This window comes from Notolepis coatsorum, assembly GCF_963971535.1.
Source record: "Notolepis coatsorum genome assembly, chromosome: 13".
NCBI classification, from domain to species: Eukaryota; Metazoa; Chordata; class Actinopteri; order Aulopiformes; family Paralepididae; genus Notolepis; species Notolepis coatsorum.
The window spans coordinates 56,552,358-56,579,064 of NC_140177.1; the positions used below are offsets into that span (position 1 = coordinate 56,552,358).

The window sequence follows — 26,707 nt, forward strand, 5'->3', positions numbered from 1 at the left end:
TGCAGAGTCTGTTTTGCATTATGGTGTAACATTCCCCTTCCAGGCCTTTCATTACATCCACAGCCGTGGCCCGAGTAGGGGGTGAATCTTCCCGTCTAACAATTCCTCCCGTTTCCTGTTCCAAAGACTTTGTATTTCGTGTTCTGGAAGCATTTGACGGGTCTTTACCCTCTCGAGGACCTCTTCTTATCATTAGGACATGGGATCGCTGGTTGTCGTCTGAGCACTCCACAGTTTTATCAGCAGCTTCAGAGAGATAGTGTGTGTGAGCCGTACCGAGCCAGCGCTGGCTCCCCCATGTCAGCCCCATCCAACACACATTCCTGTGTGGTTAGTGAGGAGCCCAATTCTGATCCTCCAACCACCATGCTTCAGTGAAGTAAGAAGGAGCATTCAGAGGTTATATTCCTAGGAGAGAATGAGGGGGGGGGGGTGATGAAGCCTACATGAGTTTCAGATCAGAACCTATACTTATAGAATCAGCATAATGGCAAATCCATGATACGGATAGTTGGATTTGACAACCATCATAGTTGGACAATACAAAAAGTAATCATCACAATTATGGGTATTCAATCAAAGGAATAACTTCCTCTGTAAGCAAACTATAGGCTATAATTTATATCATGGGGAATTCAAAGGTTGTTCCTAATACAATGTTTCCCCCTGGTGGATGCTCAAAGTTTTGCTTTCCTCGAATAATACCATTCTCTCCTCCTCATTTTGATATGGTAGCAGCCTATCAGGTTTTGATTGTACACGTAAATACACGACAGAAAAAACTAAAAGTGGGAAAGTGACACACCTATGATCACCAGGGGTGGCTGGCTGGGTGGGGTAGAGGCGTAGGTCCTACCTTAACATAGGAAACACGTCGAAGTCTGTGTGTGCAGGTGCGGTGAGTCCGGTGACTAACCGGTGACGGTAACATTCGTAGCCTGGAGCACTAACGAAACTGACAAAAGGACTTGGGGTCGGGAAGACGGACATTTACTGCCCGAAACTAACCAACGCTGTCACTATCAAGTTTAATCAAACGTTTACCAAAATGACGCGGGATTTCACGTTACATGTTTGCGTGTTATTGGTAAGTCAACAATTTTACATTTGACCTCGTTACTGTAATACAAAATGCTTGATAATGCTACTGAAGTCTGGGCATAGTGTTGTCCTTATCACAATTTTAATAATAGGCCTAAACGTTACCTATTCCAAAAACAACGAGGATTAAAAAGTTGGTTATGCATGAGTTATGAAGTAAAGTACCCTACAGTACTAGTTTATCTGAAAGTTGCTCATCAGACAAAGTAAATGAGGGCAGGAAATCCCGACCTTGTTTATTCATAAACTTCAGTCTGGCTATTCTTTAATAGCCTGCTATTGTATGATGAGCACTTTGTCTATCATAAGTGTCATGTTTCACAAATGGATTAAGATTCAAACGTTATTGAAGACTCCTGTGACCAGTAAGTATTTAATGTATTATGCGTCGGATGTGGACATTTAATGAGAAGTGGAGTTTATTAGCTAAATTACTTAGTTGTTACAATCACAGACTCGTGGGCTGATGGTAACGTATATTTTACGCAATATTGTTTGTTCCCGACACAACCCAAATCAACAGACAATAAAGAACTATCTTATATTATCTCATCTTATTACTTAGTGTTCTGTAGGTATGTTGTGACTGTCTATGGCTAGCCATTGTCCTAGTTTGCTTTATTTATTTCGAATATCTCATACTCGATCCTAGATCCTCGTCCCTTGTATGGAGTCAAGTTCTCTTCCTTGCTCTATCAAAGTAGCTGTACCACAGACAATAGCAGCTGGATATGTCATCTCAAAAGGTATTGTATTGGCCCTTACAGTCTCACACCTTTTTATTGATTTGTGTTATTTTTTAAATGTTTTATTTATTTATGTTTTACAAATGGTCATGGCTGATGGGTGTTATCAGAAAGCTATATATTAATTCAGGGCTGGGCGATATAGCCAAAATATCATATCACAATGGTTTTCTTTGTTTTGATGGCATAATGGTATTTTACTGTATTTTCTTTTCCAGTAGGCAAAAAAATTACAGTGTGATAATAATATGGTCTATTTTCCTTTACCTTTCTAATACTGCTTCTAAACTTTAAAATATACAGCATACAGTATATATTTTACAATATGTCATCACTCACGTTAACTTGTATGTATTTGTTTTCAGTTGATGACCACTGTGACACCAACTCGTTGCACTTGAGTGACCAAGACTTTAAAGTACAAAGTGATGGCAAAATAGTTGCAGCATCTAATGTAACAATATCACAAAGTGGGAGGAACTTCTCTGTCTGGGCTGAGGTTCCCATTGGACAGACAAATAAGATGGACATCTGTCTCTTCCACAACACAATAAAAAAACGAGAGGTGAGGTTGTCTAGATGGAAGTGCTGCAGTACATAGTTAATATTATTTGTAGGTATTGCATTGCTTTTGATTACACACGTACCGATACTTCATATGTCATATTCATTGCCATGTGGTGCTGTTGTCAATTACACATTTTACACTTGTAAAGGTATTCTCTCTCTCTCTCTCTCTCTCTCTCTCTCTCTCTCTCTCTCTCTCTCTCTCTCTCTCTCTCTCTCTCTCTCTCTCTCTCTCTCTCTCTCTCTCTCTCTCTCTATCTATCTATCTATCTATCTATCTATCTATCTATCTATCTATCTATCTATCTATCTATCTATCTATCTATCTATCTATCTACGGTATTGATAACAGGCTCAAACAGGGAATCGGTATGATTACTACTTACTTACTTACTTACCCCAAAACTAAAATATAAAAGCCATGTGTAATGTGACTGAATGTTGAGTTTCTCTAGAATAAAGGGATTATATCTCAGGGGCCCCAGTGGGCCCTGCTGTTCAGTGAAAGTAATGTATGGGTTCAGTTGTTATAGTTTAGGGGTCAGAATAAGTCATGTATCAGTCAGGTCAACAGTCATGTATCAGATCAGTGCATCCCTGTTATTGGCCTAATAGAATCCAAATGTTGACGCAATTACCTTTTCTTTTAAAATCCTCTACATGGTTTGCATGTGATTAGGTACCAGGTGGCTTCTTGAAGCGCTCCAAGAGACGCTGGAGCCCTCCTCCCTTCAACATCATAGAGAACGATATCCCGCCGTTTCCAAAACAACTCGATCAGGTAATGATTGAACATAAAACAGTACATCTGCTGTTGCATACAGCTTCCACCAGTTCACCACACTGGACACACACTGTAGGCTACACTTCGTTGAAAGCATGTGTCCGTGTCTATTCGTATACAATTAGAATACAAATACAAATTTACGAGTGAACATCGACGTGCTACACTTGCCTTTTGTCTCTGCCCATGTTTCCTTTTGATTTCTATCTTGTGGCTGTGCACAGCTAATTTCTACTTGCATACCAACAGAATCAGACACCCAGACACGCCCATTGTATAGAAAACTCTGTTTACTTAGTGCTCAACCCCCCTCCTTTTTTTCTGGTATATCCGGAAAACCTACTGTCATTTATTTGTTGCAACTTGCTGAGGACTAGCATTTAAGTACCCCCCGGCCCCCCCCCCTTTCTATGGAAAGCAAGTACAGTAAGCTGCATCCTTGGCATCAGCCACTTTATATAACTTTTTTAAAATATATTTAAAAACATCACTGAAAGAGGAACTGTTTAAATCATATCTCTAATTAAAATTATAACTTAGGAATACAAACTGTCTGTATTATGTATCTATGTTATATGTCAGTTAGTAGGTAGGTGTGTAAACCTACCCACGTTGTATGTTTTGTTTTGTTTTGTTCTTTTGTTTATTGTTTTGTTGTTTATATTCTGTTTATATCTGTGTTCAGGCTCCATCCAAAAGCTTTAAATAGCTTCTTGGGAGACCTGGCACATGCACACAATTGCGACATTGTTATATTACATGAGGATACTTACATGTAATGTATTGTGTGTGTGTGTGAATAAATTCATTCATTCATTAATTCATTCATTCATTCATTCATAACTATACAAAGTTATATATATGAAACACATCGTTTCAACCGTTTTAATTTTCTTCTGCTACAGATTGGATCCGATTCTTCAAGCATGCATAATGTGTACTACGTCATCAGTGGCCCTGGTGTCACTGAGCACCCAGTGGGTTTATTCAGCGTGGACAAGTTGACTGGGATGTTGAAGGTGCATGGCCCTGTGGACCGTGAAGAGCACCCACATTTTATAGTAAGTCGATTTTTGTCTTTTGATTTGTTGATTGCAGGTATATATACAGGCAATATTGTGGCGAGCTAATGTGGAATGAGTCATGAGACAGAGATCTCGATTTGTAAGCAAATAATGTGCACCTTACACCACACAGTTTCAGGAAATGCTCTTTTTCTACATTATCAACACTGTCCAGAAGCCATCAACCAACATAGAAGTGTCGACCATGGTTAGGATGCGTCTATTCTTATCCTAACGCATGTTTGCTTCCGCGTTCGCGTTTTGCGAATCTGATTGGCCACTGCCGTTTCTGGTGCGATCTGATTGGCCACTGACGTTTCTGGTCATGTGACATGTGCGCCCAATCGCGTGACGCGCCCATTTCCGCCTCGACCAGCAGCAAACTACCTAACGCCTAGTTTATCACTGGTTAAGCTTAGGCGACTCTTTCGAAGTTGGTTAAGGTTAGAGTTTGGAATCAGGGCTGGCGTTCTATCGCCCTGCTCTAAGACAAACTCTAACCTTAACCAATTTCGAAAGAGTGCCTAAGCTTAACCGGCGAAAGAACTTGCCGTCACACGATTGGCGCGACCAGAAACGTCAGTGGCCAATCAGAGCGCAAAACGCGAACGCGGAAGCAAACATGCGTTTTGATAAGAATAGACGCGGCCAGGATTTGTGTTGTCACACAAACACTGAAAACACATAGCATAACCAGGACAATCAAAACATGAAAACAACATCAATAAAACAATGATTAAAACTGGAACATTAACATAAACATAAACAGACCTGAACATTAACAGCCTTTGCAGTGCCTACCCCCACGTAGCTTTGCTTTCCAACATTCAAACTAGGGGCCAACTACGTCATAGTACCAGCACTAGTCATTATTTGAATCCTTGAGACAAAGACATTTTGTGTGTTAGTGACATTTGTGTTGGTAACATTTATAGTTAAAGACAGTAGATGTTGAGTAGTTTCATGTGATTTGGATCTGACCTGACCTTGCAACATTTTAACCCGTTTCGTTTTTTTAAATTTTATTTCATGGAATGGCATTGGAATTTGGAATTATACAGTATATCTGATATAAAAATATAAATGTTACTGCTACGAGTGACATTGAAACTCTTTGCAGTTCAACCGCATCCCCTTAACAATAATCTTTTATTTGCAGTTCCAGGCCCAAGTGTATGATATATACACTCACGTGGAGACGGACGCTTATTTAGATGTCAGAGTGGAGGTGGATGATGTGAACGACAATGCACCAACATTCACAAGCCCACTCCAGTTTACCGTGCTGGAAAAAAGCAAGACAGGTGAGAAACAGGAGTATCATAGCAATCGTTCATGCGTAATTGACTTTCAATGTGGTTGTGACAGTTGCTCTATTTCACTATGACGCTACTATGCAGGAATCAATCCTGGGTCCTGTCTTATTTACCGTTTATCTTAATAATATTGCTTCATCTTTGAGTGGCTGTCAAGTTCAATTTAATTAAATTTAGTTATATTTTGCTTCCTTAACATGTCTTATTTCAAACTAGTGGCAATAAAATATCGAAAACACACAATTAGTTGTTTATTTTACTTCATTTTGTCTGATTGTGTCCATAGATCACAATTACAATACAGAACTTTGAGGGCGTTTTCTCAAAAACTAGTTTTTATGCATTTTACTTACACACAAAGACATGGAACTCCATTTCCCTAGTACCTACACACATCAAACTTTCCACATTTCTTCCCATCCATATCCTGCTTCTACTTCCAGAAGGGTTTGTTGAAAATCGTATTTCTTTTATGACATTAGACAGTATTTCCTGATGTATGGGCTGATAAGAGGACATAGCCACAATCCCTTCTGGAAAAAGTTTCGTTTTTAATGTATCAACAAAATTAAAGCAAGTTTTTGAATCTGGCATTATCCATGTTGGTGATTTGTGACTTATATATATAAACATATATAAACATAAAATTCAGAAAACTTGCAATATATTTTTTCTTAGTTTATATGTACATAACAAACTGGGAACATTTCATAGTGATATCTATTCAAATTTGTTATTTCCCAGACGCTGATTAGCAGGTGGTTTTGCACATTTTGTGTTGGATTGTGGTCTTCGTTTTTTTATGTGACCCCTTGAAAACAGCTCCCTGTTCAATCAATAACTAATCAGATGTTTTTGGTGGTCTGGTGGTGTTCCCAGGGTGTACCCAGACTGTTCCCAGGGTGTACCCAGACTGTTCCCATGGGTGTTCCCAGACTGTTCCCATGGGTGTTCCCACACATACCACCCGCTAGGAAATATTCTTTGTTATTATATATATTTGTTCATTCAGCTTAAAGCTGTTGGTGCCTCTTGGAGTCTCTGGAAAGCGTTTGTTGTGCATGCATGGACTTGAACAGGGATGCAGATGCAGCTTTATTTCTGCTGGGCAGGTAAACTCACTCACTTGCTAAGTTGCCTACTGCAGTTTCAATGACCAACCATTTCACCCCAGTCTGCAGTTGCTATTAATTGTTTTATTGATTGACTTTTCTTGTTTTTATTTTTATATTCATTGTGTGCTGTATATTCTTGACATCATTATAAATGAGTTTGCTCACGATCTTTCAGGCTTGAATAACGACTAATGAATGTCAACTTTTACTCTCATTGAAAACAACTTTTTGTAAATCGCCAAATAATGGCATTTAGCTGAAGTCACTACCACACTACAGAAGGTTAACCCTTTCACTACCACACTACAGAAGGTTAACCCTTTCACTACCACACTACAGACAGTTAACCTTTCACTACCACACTACAGACAGTTAACCTTTCACTACCGCACTACAGAGGGTTAACCATTCACTATCACACTACAGAAGGTTATATACTCGTACTGGCATCGCGTCCCGCTCTTAAGCCATACCGAGATATACCTCATCTCATGTACCTAGTGTACTCCATCAACGAATAAAAACCAAATACACCCAGCACCTTCCAGGCCCCGCCCTAGTGACGTACTATATAGTACTAGGCGTGGTCACCACTCACCCTTCCTCTATTTTCTTTTCCATCATAGCGGATGCGTGCACCCTATGCAACTAGTTGTCAATGAAACGTTTAGAGAAATTAGGTTGAGTGCTTACCGAAGATTTGCCTACCCCTGAAATCTTCGCGGCATGTTCTGGCGGCGCTCGTATGGGTTCTGCGACTCTGCAGCGGGATGCATTTCGATGCATCTCAGCGTCGAGTTCTGTAGTCTCCTTGTCTTGTTGACAGCAGATAGAGGGACGGCGTGTGAGGTGTAGCTATCGAGCTACCTCACACAAGGTAGGACTTGCGCCACTAGGCATTATCGCTGGTGTTAGTAAATGCTGCTTGTTGTGAGTTGTATATCTGCGCCAGGGGCAGGATGTTTGGGTAAACGTCCCTCTGAGGTGGACGTTTCCCAGGCTGTCCAGGAGCGCGCTGCTAATACTAAATGCTATAAATGCTGGGTCACTGTTCTACTGTTCCCCGCTGTGGGATGTCACTAGGCATGACAATGCTGGCGTTTGTGATGTGCTCGAGTTGTCCCGGGAGACAACCGAGTTGTGTATTAGCGCAAGCGGCGGGATATCTGGGTAAACGTTGTTTTCCCCGTTATCCTGGAGCGTGCGGCTAACGCTATGCTATATTGGGCTACTGTTTCTGTTCTGGCTCCCTGCTACGGGAATGTCTGTCTATACTACAGTCTTCCCTCCTCTCAACCATTCATGCTGACGGTCAATCGGTGTTTAGTGGGGGAGTATTGCGGGGGGGGCTTTGTTTACCTTTCATGGGTAAATGGGCTGAGGTCTAGGGCTGGTGTGCTGTTGTGAATATTATGAATGAATGCGGGACTGGTTCTCTCTGGTCCGCATCCCCTTAACGTTGTGTGCATGGGCTTGCCCATTCTACAGTATATTCGTGGTGTTAGTTCATTTATTCATTAACCCCTTCATGGTGCACACCACAGTGGAGGTTTCTGGTTGCAACCACCACTGGTGCTCCGTGTTAGCATCAGTCCTTTGCTTTTGACATGTTGAAACAGTGCCCCGCCCGGCCGACGCCATGAGGTGGGTCGGCCCGGCGAGTGGCTGGTGGGCTGCTAAAGCCTGTACCGCCACGGTATGGAATTGGCAGCGATTAGTAACTGTGTTTGAATTGCTGTTTTTTCTATCAAAAAATGGTGTCTGGTGGCGGGGCCTTGAGGGCCAGCCGACGTCGACACATCGCGCAAGGTTGTTGACGTTATTAGCTTTGACCTAGCCGCAAGCTATAACCGCTCAGGGCTCCCCTCTCCGCAGAGGATCTTGGTCTTCCGCTGGAGCGCGGGCGGTATTTGTCCTAGGCCCCACACCGCCTCACGCCGCGCAGCCAGAGGTGAGAGCACGGCCTCTTCAGCGGCTATGGCGAGGCCCTCGACAGGCGGCCATGTTTTCCCCCGCCAGAGGTATCCTGGGCGTTGAATCGACAGGTGTCCACAAGGCCGACAGCCTTGGTGGCCGAAGGATCGGCCATGTTGGATGAGCTCGGCTTGGAATATACAAGCCGTCGCCGTCCTGCCGCGAGCAGCCCGCTCTCCGATCACTCCCTCCCCCAACATCAGTGGAAAAGGGGCTCTGATTTGTTTCCTTTGGCTGCGGGCCGCGAGCCTTCGTTGAAGCGTATGCGGCCCCACGTTTCGCTTCTCATGGGGACAGGGGCTGACACCCAGTTGATGGCTGAGCCTGGGTCTGTCCGTGAGAATGTTGTGCTGTCAAGCGGCTCCCACACCATAAGCTGTGTTTGGTTGAGCCTGGTGTTACGTCTGTCAACTACAAGTGTTGTCAGCAGGGGGGCTCGAAACCTTTTTTGAGGCACACAGTGCAGGCTTTCCCGACCTCGCCTTCGCCAGGCCGGGTATCATGTTGGTGCCTCCCACTCCTGAAAGATTGGCAGTGGTCTCACAGGCGCGCGTGATTTGGGTGGTAGTAATATCACTGCAGGGCTACGGTGTGTAGGAACCCATGGGGGCCTCACCTTGCATGTCCGGCTGCAGAACAACTCCTCAGCATGTTCTGGAGGGGTGTTCAGTGGGGGAACTTTTGTCACCTAGAACTGATGTCAGCTTCCCCCGTATCAAACCGGCCCTTTCTGTCGGGGTCCCCCCTTGGGTGCGATTGCCTCGTGGGTAGTGTCAGGGTCAGATATCCCGACACGGAACGCTCTGTTCGCACGGGTCCAGGGTTGGCTACGCACAGCGGGTGGGACCGGGCCGCCTATCTACAGTTCCTAGCGGACCTGCGCCACATGGTGGCGGGTGCGTTGGGAGTGTCATCACATATGGCTACAGCAGTACCATATGTCGAGGTGGATGGAGAGAACGCTGAGGCGGGGACTTGTATTTACACAACCCCACCCGTTTTCGGGTTTGGTACAGACCCTATTGTCAGGGTCACCAGCAGTGACAGCTCTGGTCGACGAGATCCAATCTCTGTGGACGAAGCAAGCCATCGTCGTGGCGTTTTCCTCCCGGTGTTCTCTGGTGCCTGAGAAATCGGGAGGGGGGGGTGTCAGACGCATGTTGGACCTGTCCCATGGGAAGGTTCAGCATTTTTTTGGATCGTCTCCTACCTGTTGAACACTGTCAGGTGGGGGTCTGGTTCTCCTCCATAGACCTGTAGGATGCGTGTTTGCATCCCCGATCTTCCGTCCTAGGGCTTACCTACGCTTCCTTTGCAGGGTTAGCGTATGAGTACCAGGGGCTGCCGTTCGGCTTTTCTCTGGCTCCCCGCATCTTCACCAAGTGTGTGGAGGCCGCACTGGGGCCTCTGCGTCGTCAGGGGTTACGAAGTGTATTCTGCCCTGACGACGTTCTGGTCCTTGGCGGTCAAGGTGGATCGTCAGGTCTCATACCAGGCAGGTTTCCTACCAGCCTGGGGTTGCTGTAGACTGGAAGTAGAGTACTCCTCTTCCCAGTCAATGGGTGGAGTGCTATGGGCATCTCTCTCAGAGCGTGTTGCGACACGCTCGGGAGGTTCCGTCCTAGGACGGTTACGCCGCTGTCTGTGATACGCCTGCTCGGTATGAGGGCATCTGCTCATTCTGTGGTCCCTCTTGGCCTCCTCTTTACCCCAGGAGGAGGTTACGGAGGTGGTTCTTTTCCAGTATGGAAATAGACCCGGTGAGAGGCAAGTGGAAGCGGCTAAGGTCCCGTGTCAGTACTGGGGGACCTTGCCCCTGGGGAGGGCCTGGGGTCCTCATCAGGGGGGTCCCCATGGGCAGTAGGCTGTCACACGTCACGTTTTTCACCGACGCCTCCCTCGCTGGAGACGCGTCGGGCCAACGCAGTAGGGGGCAGCTGGCAAGCCATGCTGCCCGGTCTGCGCTACGTTCAATGTGTTGGTATTGAAATCGGTCCTTCTGGTCCTCAAACGGTGTTGATCAGGACGGACAATACGATGTCAGCGTTGTATATCGACAGACAGGGAGGAGTACGCTCCCCCCGTCTGCACCGGGCGGCGGGCGGCTGGCTATGGGCGTTCTCCATCTGCGCGGCCTGAGGGCTCTCCACATCCCCGACAGGGTGAATGTGGGTACAGGTGTAATGTCGCAGGGCGGTCCTCACCCTGACGGGTGGGGATTACGTCCGGACATAGTCAGGCAGGTCTGGGACCGATGCCGTGCCGCCTGGGATTCTTTCCCCCATACATCTGTTAGGTCAGTTGTTGGGGCGGGTACGTTGAGGAGCGCAGGTCCTTGATCCTGATTGCGCCGGACCGGGGCGCAGCTGTGTGGTTCCCGGTCCTGATCCAGCTCTTGGTATCCCGTCATGGCCTGTTCCTTGGTCATCGCGGGCCCTCTCTCAAGCGCACGGGTCTCTGTGTTAGTTCCCTGTGCTGGGCCAGCTGCTGGTGGGTTGGCTGGTGAGAGGGTGAGTCTGGAGAGGATGGATCCTTCTGTGGTTGGTACCATCCGGAACGCGCATGCTCCCTCCACTATCGCGGGTTACGCGGGTAGGTGGCGTATTTTCCAAGAGTGGTGTAAGGCCACCCTCTTGTGAAGCGTTTCCTGCTTGGCGTCCAACGCCTTAAGCCGGTGAAACGCTCTTTGGCTCCGAGCTGGGATCTTCAATTGGTCCTCGGTCGGTTGTCCTTGGCCCTGTTTGAGCCTCTTGAGCAATCGCTGTTGGAACAGCTGTCGTTCAAGACTGCGTTCTTGCTGTCCATCACCTCCGCTAAACGCGTGGGTGAGCTTTGTGCTCTCTCGGTACGGCCAGAGTGCCTGTCTTTTCGTTCCGATAGCGGTGCCACTCTGCAGCCTAATCCAGCCTTCATGCCTAAAAATATCCGGAGTGCTTTCCGCTCCAGGGATATTATGGTTCAGGCGTTTCATCCGCCTCCTCACGCTAGTGAGTTGGAGGTGGGCCTTCACCTGTCATGTCCGGTCCGGGCTTTGGGGGTTTACCTCAGCCGTACTCAGGGCCTCAGGGCTACCGATCAGCTCTTTGTCTGTTACGGTGGCTCTCATGCTGGTAAGGCACTGTCGAAACAGCGCCTGTCCCATTGGTTGTGCGAGGGCATTGCCCTTTGCTACACGTTGGCCGGGCTGGCTCCCCCTGGGGGCGTCAGGGCGCACTCCACTCGTGGGGTGGCGGCCTCTGCCGCTCTACTGGGTGGGGCCTCGTGGAGGACATCTGTGCTGCGACTTCATGGTCCTCACCGGGTCCCTTCGTAAGGTTTTACCTCAGGACATGACCGGGGGTTCTGTCTCCCAGGCGGTTCTGAGGTCTGTGGCCTCTCCTGCTTCCCGTCCTTTGGTGGGGTAGCAGGAGTGTGTGGGTGTGGGCCACAATGTGTTGTGTCACACGTGGTTCCGCCTGTGCTGTGCGTTCAAGAGGTTCTAGTTCCCTCTTGTTCGCACTCGGGTGGAGTTGACTGCCGCCCCCTCTTCATTAGGAAGAATGGGGTGATGGGACTCCCCTCCCCCCTGATGTGGGCTTACGGGTCCTCAGGGGGTGCATTTGTCGGGCCTTGCGTCCGCTCTACCCCATATCTCGGTATGGCTTAAGAGCGGGACGCGATGCCAGTACGAGTATATAACGATAGGTTATGTATATAACCTAGTTATATGAGTACTGGCTAAGCGTCCCGCTCTTAGCGTGCCCTGAGTTCCCTTGGGGAAACATTTTTTTGGAAACGATTTTCCGAGGAAGAGTGAGTGGTGACCACGCCTAGTACTATATAGTACGTCACTAGGGCGGGGCCTGGCAGGTGCTGGGTGTATTTGGTTTTTATTCGTTGATGAGATATATCTCGGTATGGCTTAAAGTGGAGATGAAGCAGTGAACAATGTGATCCTAGTTTGTTTGTTGTGTACCTTGTGTAAGACAGGGTTCTATAATCAAATGTGAAATCTATCTTATTTGTCTGAAAAATCAAATATAATATCCCTGTTTTCAACATGGGCGCCGCCATTTTGTTGCTGACGTCATGGCTGACGTCATGGGGCTTGTTTGGTGTATACACTGCTGGTTAGCTGCCTATAGTGAATGGGTCAGTAAGTAAATAAAATGTTGCCTACAAAACAACGGGACCGCGGTGGTTCTGTTTGTATTGCTCCTGGCTGTTCAAACTAATTTTACCATGTGAGAGAGAGGAAAGTTGGTTAATTTCCACAAACTACCAGTGAAAAAAACAGTGTTGTTGGCACGTTGGCTCAGGCTGGCTGCACTCAGGCGGCGCGACCAGCCTGTTGGACAGGGAAGGAGGATCTGCAGCTGAAGCCGGACGCGGTTCCCTCAGTCTTCGACAGACAGACCGGCCCAGGCAGTTCAGCGTCGCGGAGCATTCAGCCTGCTGACTACCTAGATCCACTTCAACCAGCCGAGCGTCGGGAGCTCCAGCAGCTTGTCGATGTGCTAATAGCCTGGAGCCAGCTACCGTTAGCTTGCCGAGGCTCCAGCACACCGACAAGCTGTGTAGCCAGCTACCGTTAGCTTGCCGAGGCTCCAGCACACCGACAAGCTGTGTAGCCAGCTACCGTTAGCTTGCCGAGGCTATTAGCACACCGACAAGCTGTGTAGCCAGCTACCGTTAGCTTGCCGAGGCTATTAGCACACCGACAAGCTGTGTAGCCAGCTACCGTTAGCTTGCCGAGGCTATTAGCACACCGACAAGCTGTGTAGCCAGCTACCGTTAGCTTGCCGAGGCTATTAGCACACCGACAAGCTGTGTAGCCAGCTACCGTTAGCTTGCCGAGGCTATTAGCACACGACAAGCTGTGTAGCCAGCAGGCTGAATGCTCCGCGACGCTGGTTGAAGTGGATCTAGGTAGCCAGCAGGCTGAATGCTCCGCGACGCTGAACTGCCTGGGCCGGTCTGTCTGTCGAAGACTGAGGGAACCGCGTCCGGCTTCAGCTGATTAGTGGTCTTCTGGACAAACATCCCACCCCAACAACATAATCCGAGGCAATGAAGTGTTCGCTGCAGATCCTCCTTCCCTGTCCAACAGGCTGGTCGCGCCGCCTGAGTGCAGCCAGCCTGAGCCAACGTGCCAACAACACTGTTTTTTTCACTGGTAGTTTGTGGAAATTAACCAACTTTCCTCTCTCTCACATGGTAAAATTAGTTTGAACAGCCAGGAGCAATACAAACAGAACCACCGCGGTCCCGTTGTTTTGTAGGCAACATTTTATTTACTGACTGACCCATTCACTATAGGCAGCTAACCAGCAGTGTATACACCAAACAAGCCCCATGACGTCAGCAACAAAATGGCCGCGCCCATAATGATAAATGCTTCAAAAATGCACATAACAAATCGTTTTTTCTTAGAAACTGCTTATTTTTATAACGTGATTTTTTCTGTGGCTTATCTAAATACTAATGTGATGCTATGAATATGTATTTATCGCACTGCTTCATCTCCACTTTAAGAGCGGGACGCTTAGCCAGTACTCATATAACTAGGTTATATACATAACCTATCGTTAACTCTTTCACTACCGCACTACAGAAGGTTAACTCTTTCACTACCACACTACAGAAGGTTAACTCTTTCACTACCACACTACAGAAGGTTAACCCTTTCACTACCACACTACAGACAGTTAAACCTTTCACTACCGCACTACAGAAGGTTAACGCTTTCACTACCACACTACAGAAGGTTAACTCTTTCACTACCACACTACAGAAGGTTAACTCTTTCACTACCACACTGCAGAAGGTTAACCTTTCACTACCACACTACAGAAGGTTAACCTTTCACTACCACACTACAGAAGGTTAACCTTTCACTACCACACTACAGAAGGTTAACCTTTCACTATCACACTACAGAAGGTTAACCTTTCACTACCACAGTACATGAGGTTAACCTTTCACTACCACACTACAGAAGGTTAACCTTTCACTACCACACTACAGAAGGTTAACCTTTCACTACCACACTACAGAAGGTTAACATTTCACTACCACACTACAGAAGGTTAACTCTTTCACTACCACACTACAGAAGGTTAACCTTTCACTACCACACTACAGAGGGTTAACCTTTCACTACCACACTACAGAAGGTTAACCTTTCACTACCACACTACAGAAGGTTAACTCTTTCACTACCACACTACAGAAGGTTAACCTTTCACTACCACACTACAGAGGGTTAACCTTTCACTACCACACTACAGAAGGTTAACCTTTCACTACCACACTACAGAAGGTTAACCTTTCACTACCACACTACAGAAGGTTAACTCTTTCACTACCACACTACAGAAGGTTAACCTTTCACTACCACACTACAGAGGGTTAACCTTTCACTACCACACTACAGAAGGTTAACCTTTCACTACCACACTACAGAAGGTTAACTCTGTCACTACCACACTACAGAAGGTTAACTCTTTCACTACTACACTACAGAAGGTTAACCTTTCACTACCACACTACAGACGTCTGTAGTGAAACAGGGCAGTCGATCAGCAACTTCTGTTTACACTACAGGAACGGTGGTTGGGAAAGTGAACGCGACAGACAGAGACGACGAGGAAACAGACCACACCAAGATCCAGTTCTCCCTCTTGTCTGGAACAGACCTGTTTGCCATCAGCCCAGAGACCGGCGTGATCAGCACAGTATCTCAGAACCTGGACAGAGAGGTGAGGGTCACCACAACGTGAAGCGATATCAGCGAGCATGTGGCGAGGAAAACGTCACCAATGATCCACAGTGTAGATCATCTCTTTACCCTCATCCACAGCATTCTTTCTCTCCATTTGAGAGTAATTTTGCAGGTCTTTTGTTGTTGTTTGTTTTTAAGGTGAAAGACAAGCATTTGGTCACAGTTCAAATAAAAGACATGAAGGGCAAACCCAACGGTCTGTCCAACACCGCCACCGCCACCATCACGTTGGGAGACATCAACGACAACCCCCCCACCTTCACGAGGACCTCCGTAAGTGATTATTGTTTTTAAAATTATTATAATTTTTTTTACACGCTTTCAGTGAACATAGTTTGAATAACCTGTTCTCCTTATATTCACCCCGTAGTTCAATGCGGACGTCGAGGAGAACCAGAGGGAAGGCCTCATCCTTCGGATTCCAGTTGAGGACAAAGATTTAGTGAACACGCCAAACTGGATATCGCAGTTTGTCATTACCAGTGGGAATGAAAATGGCAATTTCAGGATAGAAAGAGACCCAGAAACTAATGACGGACTTCTTTACATCACAAAGGTGAGTGGGATCTCATACAGTATTGACTCCTTCTAGGTGTACCTTTTGTTGTCGTCGAATATTTTCTCTGAATCCTATCGGGGAATACTACAGTAGAACTCCATTGCCTTTAATGATCATCATCATTAGAATGTTCAGTTCTCCAAATTCGACCTCACGTGTGAGATTGTTCACCTGAAGTGGTAACGGTATTATTGTCTTTGCTGACTACACTTTGGGCGGGATCCACAAAGAATGGATTGCACGGTGCTAATTGCACCCTTACTTACAATTCATTATGAATTGAAAATGGGGAACCCTGATGTAAACAAGATAAAAGTCTTTCTCTGGTCTGCATCTCCTTAACCGTGTATTGAGCCGTACTGTATTGTACCCATTCTGCAATCTGTTAATAAAATGTTCAATCAATCAATCACAGCGCAGGTGATTATTATTATTAATAATAAGCAATTGGATCCGATTTTAGTTTCCTATCGTATCGAAGAGAAAGCAGCATCTATGCATTGTTCCCCCTATAGCCTTTAGACTACGAGCAGACCCAGGACCTGAAGCTGCAGGTCACGGCTCGCAACGAGGCCGCGCTGAGCGGCACCACGGCGTCCTGGCTGTCCGTCCCCGTCGCTGTGTCTGTGGGCAACGTGGACGAGGGCCCCGAGTTCACCGCTCCCACCGTGCGCTTTATCGTCAAGGAGAACACGCCCAATGGCACCGTTATAGGAAGATATGCCGCTCTAGACCCCGAGACCAAGAGCGGCGCCGGCATCAAGTAAGTTGGCATTGCCCTCGTTAGTATAGTGGTGGCGACAGTGGCTCAGGAGGTAGAGCAGTCATCTGGTAATCCGGAGTTTCCCGTGTTCGATTCCCACTCCTACCAGGCAGCTTGTCGAAGTGTCCTTGAGCAAGACACTTAACCCCTAATTGCTCCCGGTGAGCAGGTTGGCACCTTGCATGGTTGCCTCTGCCATCGGTGTGTGAAAGTGTGAGTGAATGGGTCAAATGTGAGGAACAAATTGTAAAGCGCTTTCTTTGGATAAAAGCGATATATTATAAATGCAGCCTCTCACTTCCACTAGTGGTGAGGATCCCCAGCCTGTCACGTGGCAGACCGGGGTTCCATTCCCCCAACGGGGACCAATCTTACCCCCCAAGGGGATCAATAAAGTCATATCTTATCTCATCTTATCTTAAGCATTTGTACTTCATAGTGTTCTCACAATGTTTTACACCGACCAATATGATGCAACGCCATGTTGCCGTTTAATGATAATCACTTGTCATTCATCCAATTCACACATCACCCATTCACTCACACATTCACACACCGACGGCAGAAGCAACCATGCAAGGTGCCAACTTGCTCATCGGGAGCAATTAGGGATCAACGTTAAGTGTCTTGCTCAAGGACACTTCGACCTGCTGCCCGGGAGGAGTGGGAATCGAACCGGGGAACCTTCCGATTACCAGACAACAGTTCTACTTCTACCTCCTAATGTTCAATATTGTAGTAGTTGACAACAATGGTGGTGTTTCTTCAACACAAGATGGAGTTGCCGTTCTGTGGCAAGAATCCCATTTAGATCTTTCTTTTTGACATTTATTTCATATTTTACTTTTCTCAAGCACACGAGGGCAGACTTTCACCACTGAATCGAGGAATGATATAATAACACAGAGGTACTCTGTGCCTCTATCCTCACAGGTATTACAAGGTTACAGACCCAGCATCGTGGATCCGTGTAGATGTGAATTCGGGAGAGCTGAAAGTTGCCAACACAATCGACAGAGAGTCCCACTTCGTCCAGGATGGTGTTTACAACATCACTATGAAAGCTGTGGATGCCAGTAAGCCAACGCACACACAGAGATAACTGTTCTAAATTGTGTGGTAGGAGGGAAAATTGTACATCATGACAGTGAGACGGCATGACAGATACTGTATGTTGTTACTGTTTGTTATAGAAGGATATCTGTCTGGCACATTACTACAGAATGTGTCTCGAGACCTCAGATTACCTCAGATGACAGGTGTGTGTGCGTGTGCACACGTGTGTGTGTTTGTTTGTTGCTCTCATACTTGGTTACATTGTCTTGACAAGTTTCACAAATCACTGCCAAACCTGTCTACGCCCTTCAGCACCTGTTTAAAGAGTAGCAGGGTGTGGTGACACGGGATTCCTTTTACTTTTTTTCCTTTTACCGGAAATCACTCTGGTGAGACGTTTTATGGTTGTAGGGGTGTAAAGGTACACGTATCCGTACCGAACCAAACGGTTTCAGTGTGTACCGTACCGTACCGAACGGCTGTGTAGTGTACCGAACGAATACAATGGTATGTTAACCACTAACGACCGCCCACCGGGGGCTGTTTTTTTCACAATCTAATATAATTATTATTATAAAAAAAAAGAAATGTACATGTCGATTATTCATTTCAATATAGAATATTCGTTGACAGCCCTACAAGTACAATTAGTTACTGCACACTACATCACCCCTGAGTGGAACATGGAAAGCCAAACTTTCCCCCACTGTACCGAAAACCCGTACCGAACCTTGACTTCAAACCGAGGTACGTACCGTACCGTGGTTTTTGTGTACCGTTACACCCCTACTAACTAGTGAACCTAAGGTGTCGTCAGAAGTTGGATCATTCTCATAGTCAGGATACAGGCTTTATCTCGGCTCTTGCAAATGAGACATTGCATTTTACACCGACTCACAAAATACTCCAGTATCCAGAATATTATCACAATGTATACCCCAGCCATTTGCTGTTTTGGTTACGTGTCTCCTACAGTACCATGTGTGTCCCCCTTGCGTTTCAGGCATGAAGACTGGGACAGGGACCGTCATAATCCAAGTGGAGGACGACAATGACCACGTGCCGGAGTTCCCTGCCAAAGAGCTGTTGCTGTGTGAGAAGGAGGGAGCGCTCGGCTCGGTGCTGGCCGTGGCTGAAGATAAGGACCAGTCTCCCTACGCTGCCCCCTTCAGCTTCGAGCTGGCGGACAAGGAGGATGGCAAATGGGCCATGAAGAACTTTAATGGTAGGTGATTATGAGAAAATTGCTCTCACACAGCCTCTTTACCCATCTCATCCACCTTCGTCAATGTGTGTCTTTTAAATGAGATGAGAGGGGATCTTAAGCATTTGATGGGAACGCCTTATAATAGTATAATTCAAATGTTTTATAATGGAGTGTTATTCTCATCTCCTTTGAAATATTAACTTCCAGAATGCTACTCTGCTGCACAGTGTAATAACCCCCATATTAACTCCTGATATTTACATTATGCCCACTCCTCTTGCCCCCGCCCCCCACAGGCACGGCGGCCTGGTTGGTGCAGACCATGGACCTTCCTACTGGGATATACCATGTTGCTCTGGTGGTGAAAGATTTGCAGGGCTTGGGTCGAAAGCAAACGGTGCCTGTGAGGATCTGCCGGTGCCGGAACGAGGCCTGCCTGCCCAAGGAGCGCTCCATTGCACTGGGGAAGTGGGGAATCCTAGCTCTGCTGCTGGGTCTGGCCCTGGTCCTGCTGCTCTGTGAGTTTCCCGCTGCTATTACACTCTTGTGTGTGAATCATGTGACGTTTATGAAGAGACAGAATATTTTGGGGGAAATTATAAAAAAAAATATATATATAATTACATTAATCTAATCACTGTATGTAAGGTTGCTGTAATGTTTTGGAGGTTTTGGGATTATGGTGAATGGCAAGTTGATACTATGGTATTACAGCATGTAGTGTGTTAGGAGATTTTGATCTGGCTGTTCCACGCCTTCCCCCTGCATGCGGCCATGTATCGTTTGCCACCTCCCTGATCTACCTGCCATTCCTGATCTGCCTGCCTCTTTAGACGCTTTTACTGTTGTGTTCAGAAACAATGATGTCACGCAATTTGCCGACATGGAACGTCTCCGGGGACGCTCTGGTCGAAAAAACCATGTGACGTCCAACAACGTCCTGTCACTCCCTTGGCCAAGACTCCAGAAGTCATGTCCAGGGCTCTACGCTAACATCTTTCCCAAGGAGCATTTAGGAGCACACAAAGAAATTTAGGAGCACACAAAGACATTTAGGAGCACAGTAAAACATTTTCAAGTAACACAGAGTTTATTAGCAAGCTATTTATTACATGCATATTATACTGTGCGTGCATACTAAGGGACAAACATCTGTGAAATAGCACATTAGAGCTGTCCCCAAAGCCTGTTTTTGGGATTCGAATTCCAGTGCGGTTTTTCGAACGGACGTTCGAACCATCGGTTTGAATCATGCAAAAAATGTGCTCCTAAATAATTTTTCTGGTTCAGTACTGTTGAGTCTTGACTTTACGCACATAGCGCACATTTATGCATATAATGTAGAACATATGCGCATAATTTGCTGTGGTCAAAATGGTTATTAAAAGTAGGTGTACACTGAGTATATACTCAAACTGAGTATATTTGACTCAAACTGAGTAAACAACTCCATTTGTTGAAACAACATCTTTGTTTGTATCTTAACCTGCTATCTTAACATTAGCAAGCTAAACGTGCATAGCATACCTGTGTAACGTAACTTAATTGTGTTCCACTGGGAAAGTTCAGCATCACTGCATACACTTCATAACCCTCCATGAAGAATGCCTCCACAGGTCTCCCCCCGAAAGATACGCTTGCAGTTCGGAGACAGAAGCACAATTTTGCCTACAAGATGATGTTGATGGGGGAGAAAAGGGTCTATAGATTCCTTGAGCAACGTCAGACCAGGGGTGTGGCTGTCCTCTTGATGCCTGAGCAGAACGTTAGAAATATGCTACCGGAATTGACAGTGACCGCCTCGACTACTGCAACGCACTGCTTGCTGGCCTCCCGGCCACTGCCACCAAGCCTCTTCAACTCATTCAGAACGCAGCGGCCCGCCTGATCTCAAACCTACCGAAGTCGGCCCATGTCACCCCACTTCTTAGGGACCTGCACTGGCTCCCCATTGCTGCACGAATCCGCTTAAAGGCCCTCGACCTGGCATACTGTGCGGCAAAGGGAACCGCTCCTGTCTACCTCTGGTCAATGGTCTCTAACTACACACCCTCAAGACCCCTACACTCTGCATCTTCTGGCCGTCTCAGACACACCCCTATCCGAGCTCCGGGAGGGTCATCAAGGAGAAGCCGCCTTTTCTCAGACCTTGCCCCACAATGGTGAAATAAACTGCCCACCCCAGTTAGGACAGCCGAAACCCGTCCAATCTTTCGCCCTCGACTAAAGACGCACTTATCTAAAGACGCAACCATTATCTGGAATAAATGTTTTTTAATAAAAAAAATATCTAACCCTAACTAACCTTACTGTCATGCACTTGTCCTAATAAACTAACCTACACTGTAACACTCAACACTTTGATGAACATTGTTACTCAGCTGATAGAGTTGTGCCCTTCCTGATGACTTGTCATACAGAACTTGTAAGTCGCTTTGGATAAAAGCATCAGTTAAATGACTAAATGTAAACGTAATGTAAATGTAAAATAACACGTTCGCTCAAAACCCGTGCAGGTCCCGTGCAGCTCAACAGGGTAGAGTGCTTTGTTAGCATTCTCACCAACACTGCAGACACTGCCAACTAGGCTTGGGCGGTATGACGGTATTAATGTATACCGGGGTATTTAGAAATACCGACGGTATTGATTTTCAATACCGTCCGTCACCGTCAAAATCACAGATGCGCTTCAGTTTCTATAACAGTGAAACCGAGTTTTGAGTGTAGTGCACACACTGAGTGTAGTGCACACACGCGCCAGCAGAGGGCGAGACCGCTCTAGTGGAGCGAGTGGGTCACAACGGTGTTCACGTTTTACGGTAATGTTGCGACAGTGCTGTGAAAATACCGTAAAGCGTTGTGACGAGAGCAGTGTTGTTGTGGAGCAAGCAAATAATCCGTCTCTTATTATATGTGAACTAAAGAGTACAAGGTTTACACAACAGCCCCCACCCGTCTTTTTATTGTATTTGTACCGTCCTGTACTATCCGCTGTCAGCTGTTTATCTCTCTCTGTGAGCTACTGAGCTTGAATAACTAGTGTTAGTTCACGTTAAGTAGCGTTAGCTCTGCGGCTAATCTTAGATTACCCTGAACTAAATCAATGACTAGGTTATAAAGCATTCGAGTAGTTTTCACTGCACATAGAAGTAGCCAAACAACGGGAGCATTTCGGGAGCATATCACCAAAACCCAGGCAATTTCTAGCCCTTAAGGAATCAAATAGTCTGCCATGCCTATAGGCTAGATGCTAACGCTAAAACGGTGCAGGCTTCTACCGGTGCGGGACTACCATTCTGAGAGCTGACGATGATTTGTTTACTTGGTAACACGTAAACCCCCCCCCCCCCGCGCTGATGAAAATGAAAGTCATACGTCAAATACCGTGCACCGGGGTATTATAACATAAAGGTTTGCCGGTGTGAAAAAAAGGATACCGCCCAAGCCTACTGCCAACGTTAGCGATTCAATTCCCCACTGAGGCCACTTGCACTGAGTAATGTACAGTCATTCAATTGTAAAGTACTTTGAGTGGTACTTGTGCTAGAAAAGCACTATAGAAACGCAGCCATTCATTCGTTCCATTCGAGCGGTAGTCAAATTGGGGGCGGGGCCTGACGATTGGGTAGTGACACTGTTCACCATGGCAACGTACTTTATTTTAACTTATTATAAACTGAATGTTTGACTCTCGATTGCAGGTTTGTGCTGTGCGTTCTTCTGTGTCACAAAGGGTGACGCAAAGCAATTTGAGGAGGAGTGGGGAGACAATGGCGGAATCCTGCTGAAATCAAACATCGAGGCGCCTGGGGAAGAAGTGGTAAGTGCGACGGAAGGCGCACATCATCAACATCATCATCATCATCATCATCATCATCCAATCATTCTTTCGTTTTTTGTGTGCATTGTTTGGTTCTGTAGGATTCCAATCTCCTCATTCCAGTTCCCGGTACTGGTTTGGAACAATCCATAAAAGGTGGCTCAACCAAGGGCTCTTTGCATGACATGGCATGGGTGGGGAACAAGAGCTCAAGCTCGATTGGAGGCTTCGGCGTCAACCAGAACAGTCTCCATCAGTCCAGTGGTGTCCTGCTGACAGACGTGCAGAACCGATTTTCCAGCCAGTACGAAGGAAGCCAGTTTGGCACCGGCCAATATGGCGCTGGACAGTTTGTGAACGGCGGTGCGGGGATGTGTGAAAACGGGCGCTCCGTCCGCTTCCAAGGCTCATCTGCTCACGAGGCCTGGCAAACAAGCGGCCACTTAATACAACAGGTAATCTTGCTTTGCAGATCTAATTCGATATTTGCTGTCAACATATTGGGTGAATGAACTACTGTTGAACTGAACCCTACTCTGTTTACTTGAGAGTTCATTCACCATAAACTGCTGGAATGAACACTGAAAAAGCAAGGGACAGGGGCAGGTTAGCACACAACGTGACAGTGGCAGCAGTAACGTATCTGGTATCTGTACGAGCAAACATTGCGCTCGCCAAGGTTTAATAATATTCCCATTGCTAAAAGCTTCGATAACCCTCATCTGTAATTTAATCTCTCATTGGCTGTACAGTGGTGGGGCTTCCTTTGTAAACTTTAATATTTCTGTGTGTGATGTGTTTATCCGTTCTCTCTGTGTAATATCCGCCAGCCATATCCCGAGCAACGCTGTAATAACACATGGTGTAATATCCCCCTCCCACCGGCCTGTTCCCTGGCTCACTCTGTGAGGGGTAATAATATAATAATAATAACAACAACAATCTCTCTCTCTCTCTCTCTCTCTCTCTCTCTCTCTCTCTCTCTCTCTCTCTCTCTCTCTCTCTCTCTACCATTTTGTCTTGGCAGAAGTTGGCGTATCTGGCCGCGGAGGAGGAAGGGCGGTACGCGGACGACATCCTCCACAGCTACGGGTTCGAGGGGGTGGGCTCCCCCGCCGGCTCGGTGGGCTGCTGCAGTGACCATGGCAACCAGGACAACCTGGACTTCCTGAACACACTGTCTCCAAAGTTCAAAACTCTAGCAGAGCTCTGCACTAAGAAGTGAACAATGAAGCCCCGAGCGGCATTTTTAATTTGAATTGTAAGAGAGGACACGCGCGAATCCGAGTGGAATCTCGGATTCTTGGATGTTCGGTTACAGTAGGATACTGTACGGCAAAAGAAAACGTGATCCAAACAGGTCACAGAGTCTACACTGGTTTTTGACAAAAGCCTATTTGCACTAGAGATTATGTAATACTGTATATTGTGTATATTGTGTGTATGTGTTGCCTGTTGCTATTTGCTTTAGCCTATTTTCCTTTGCTTTGCAAAGGCTTGGATGTTGGTTACAGTAGGATACTGTACAGCAAAAGAGAACGTGATCCAAACAGGTTGCCTCCGAGTCTACGCTCTGATGGTTTTTCACAAAAGCCTTTTTGCACTAGAAAATATGTAATACTGTTGTCAGTGTTATGTATTGCCTGTTGCTTTGCTTTAGCCAATCTTCCTTTGTTTTGCAAGTATGGTTATTTGCACTGAATGTCACAGAAAGGGGCAATCTTCCTTTGTTTTGCAAGTATGGTTATTTGCACTGAATGTCACAGAAAGGGGCACTTAAGGTTTATAAGTTAAATGCTGCTTGCTTATTTTGTATGTGCTTGGTATTATAATTAACCAATGATTTGATGGTGACTGGATACAAGAATGGACTTTCATAGTTGAACCCCCAGATTTTGAGCCCTTCCCTTTAACAATGGATACATTCCACATGCAATTGCCTCATTTCAGATGGAACACTTCCAGTCAGCTTTTGAAAGAGGATCTTTCACAGCTATCTGTTAATGCCTGTACTCCCCGATCCTACCCAGAAAAATGCTATAGTCGTGTCCTATTGTCCTGTTGTCTGTTGACTAGGTGTAGCTAGGGCTAGTGAGTCACTGTGACTGATGAGGCAGTCTGATCGTAATCCAGTGAAAGTCAGCATGAGGGTGTGACTGGGAGGAGTGAGAACGTGTCATCCACCGGATTAGTCTGAAAACATGATTGACCTGAGAAAAGGAGCATCTGCATTATTCATCTCTAAAGTCGTCAGCCAGTTCTCAAGTCTCTAGAGCAGCTGGATATTCTGTAGATTTTGCAACGTTCTATTCTCTTCTTGCATGATGGCACCTGGTAATGTCAGAGGTTTAGTTTATCAGTGGTCTTTGGTTACATTAAACATTTTTAAATGTATGTTCATGATGTCACAATTCTTTGACATCTAACTGTAAAAGAAGGAACCACGGTTCTCTAGAACCAAGCAGTCAGCCTGTTTACGAACGGGGCACGCACTCTGAACGGGCACGCCCAGCCCCCCCCCCCCCCCCCCCCACAACACTGCAAGCAGCAATACCGGAGGCCATGCAATCGGCCCGTTCCAAGCGGCCATGCTCCCCGAACGGGCACTGCACAAGTTATGACAATGTAAATGAAAATCACTTTCTTCTAACATTGTAACTTTCTAAATTGCAGTGTTACGCAGAGGCGATAAGTGATAAATTTTTTTCCCCTTTGACTCTGTGTTTGACCCTTTTGATACAGATATTTACTATTTTGGTCATGTACAAACATGTTTTTGATACAGTATGAATAAATGAATGTTGTCAGAAGGACTGTGTTGATGCCAGTCCCTGTGAGAAAGCCACAATCTATATATAATTATAACAAAGAACGTTGTTGTTGCTGCTCCTGCAGCTCAGTCTGTGTATTTTGTGCTCAATGATTCATAAGGTGTGGCTCTGTGTGCACTTTCTGTCAACAGTGATGATGTCATACTGCTTCACTAGCATTGTTAGCATTATAAGCAGGTGATTACAGCGCAGTTCACTGTAGCACACGGTGTGGTGAATTGTCATTTTTGTCTGCAGTGGAGCCAGGGGTGTAGCTCCAGATTCTGGGCCCCATGAAAGAATGTCTTTGTAGGCCCCCAGTGAATCTAAGCGCGCAAGCGGATTTTTTTTTGGCAATTTTTTTATTGATGAAAACGCATAATATGGTTTTACCTATACATTCGGATCAGCAGTTCAGCACCTGCACTGTTGGTGGGTGAGCCTAGTAAAGGATGTCTCATTGCGTTCATCTTCAATGAATGGACCAATGCAATAGTCTACCAAAGCCCCCCCTCTCTCTATATATCTCACACACACACACACACACACACACCGCCACACACACACACACACACACACACTTCAGAAACAAACATAGTATCAATGAGAGCATCAATAATATACCTGAGTGATGTCTGGGCCCTTGGAATCATCCTAAGCTACCCCCCCCCAGCTACGCCCCTGAGTGGAGCTACTAGCTATGTGTGTCTCGGTGTGTGAAGCACTTGAACAAGTTGGAAGTGTGAATAAATTACAACATGAAAAATGGGATCTTAACACCATTGTTTTAGTGGCTTATTTACATATGGCTGCAATCAAATGATTAAATTATTCGATTTTGAATTGTGAGATTCTGTAAATTATGCATTAACACCCTATAAATTATATTTGATATGTTATCCGGTGAAACCCCAACTCAAACAAATCCTCCATGGCGTTATGATCTCATCATTAGGCTTAAGGAACATTGCAGCTTTATTGAGCTTATAGGTCATTCAGAGGAAATATTGGTATTCACAAACAATACCAGTATACAGTATTTTAGGTTAGATAAGATGCAGA

The 26,707-nt window shown here is 46.0% G+C and overlaps 1 protein-coding gene across 1 annotated transcript; it reads left to right on the forward strand.

The window, feature by feature from the left end:
* Nucleotides 1-835: 835 nt before the first annotated feature.
* On the forward strand, nucleotides 836-25,229 carry LOC311239098 (desmocollin 2-like protein). The gene is made up of 16 exons (XM_084327341.1): nucleotides 836-1,087; nucleotides 1,754-1,847; nucleotides 2,213-2,412; nucleotides 3,094-3,195; nucleotides 4,104-4,259; nucleotides 5,422-5,566; nucleotides 15,253-15,407; nucleotides 15,569-15,703; nucleotides 15,801-15,986; nucleotides 16,505-16,752; nucleotides 17,686-17,828; nucleotides 18,812-19,033; nucleotides 19,312-19,533; nucleotides 22,717-22,835; nucleotides 22,937-23,290; nucleotides 23,863-25,229. Exons 1-16 carry the CDS (start codon nucleotides 1,049-1,051, stop codon nucleotides 24,058-24,060), a joined length of 2,718 nt encoding a protein of 905 aa, XP_084183467.1. The 5' UTR covers nucleotides 836-1,048; the 3' UTR covers nucleotides 24,061-25,229.
* The last annotated feature ends 1,478 nt before the right edge of the window (nucleotides 25,230-26,707 follow it).

What these genes read in the sequence shown, in the direction of transcription:
- LOC311239098 (XM_084327341.1), top strand. Translation starts at nt 1,049, where the DNA reads ATGACGCGGGATTTCACGTTACATGTTTGCGTGTTATTG. An exon ending in GGCCATGAAGAACTTTAATG is followed by an intron (nt 19,034 to 19,311) that starts GTAGGTGATTAT and finishes CGCCCCCCACAG; the next exon opens with GCACGGCGGCCTGGTTGGTG. An exon ending in GGCCCTGGTCCTGCTGCTCT is followed by an intron (nt 19,534 to 22,716) that starts GTGAGTTTCCCG and finishes TCTCGATTGCAG; the next exon opens with GTTTGTGCTGTGCGTTCTTC.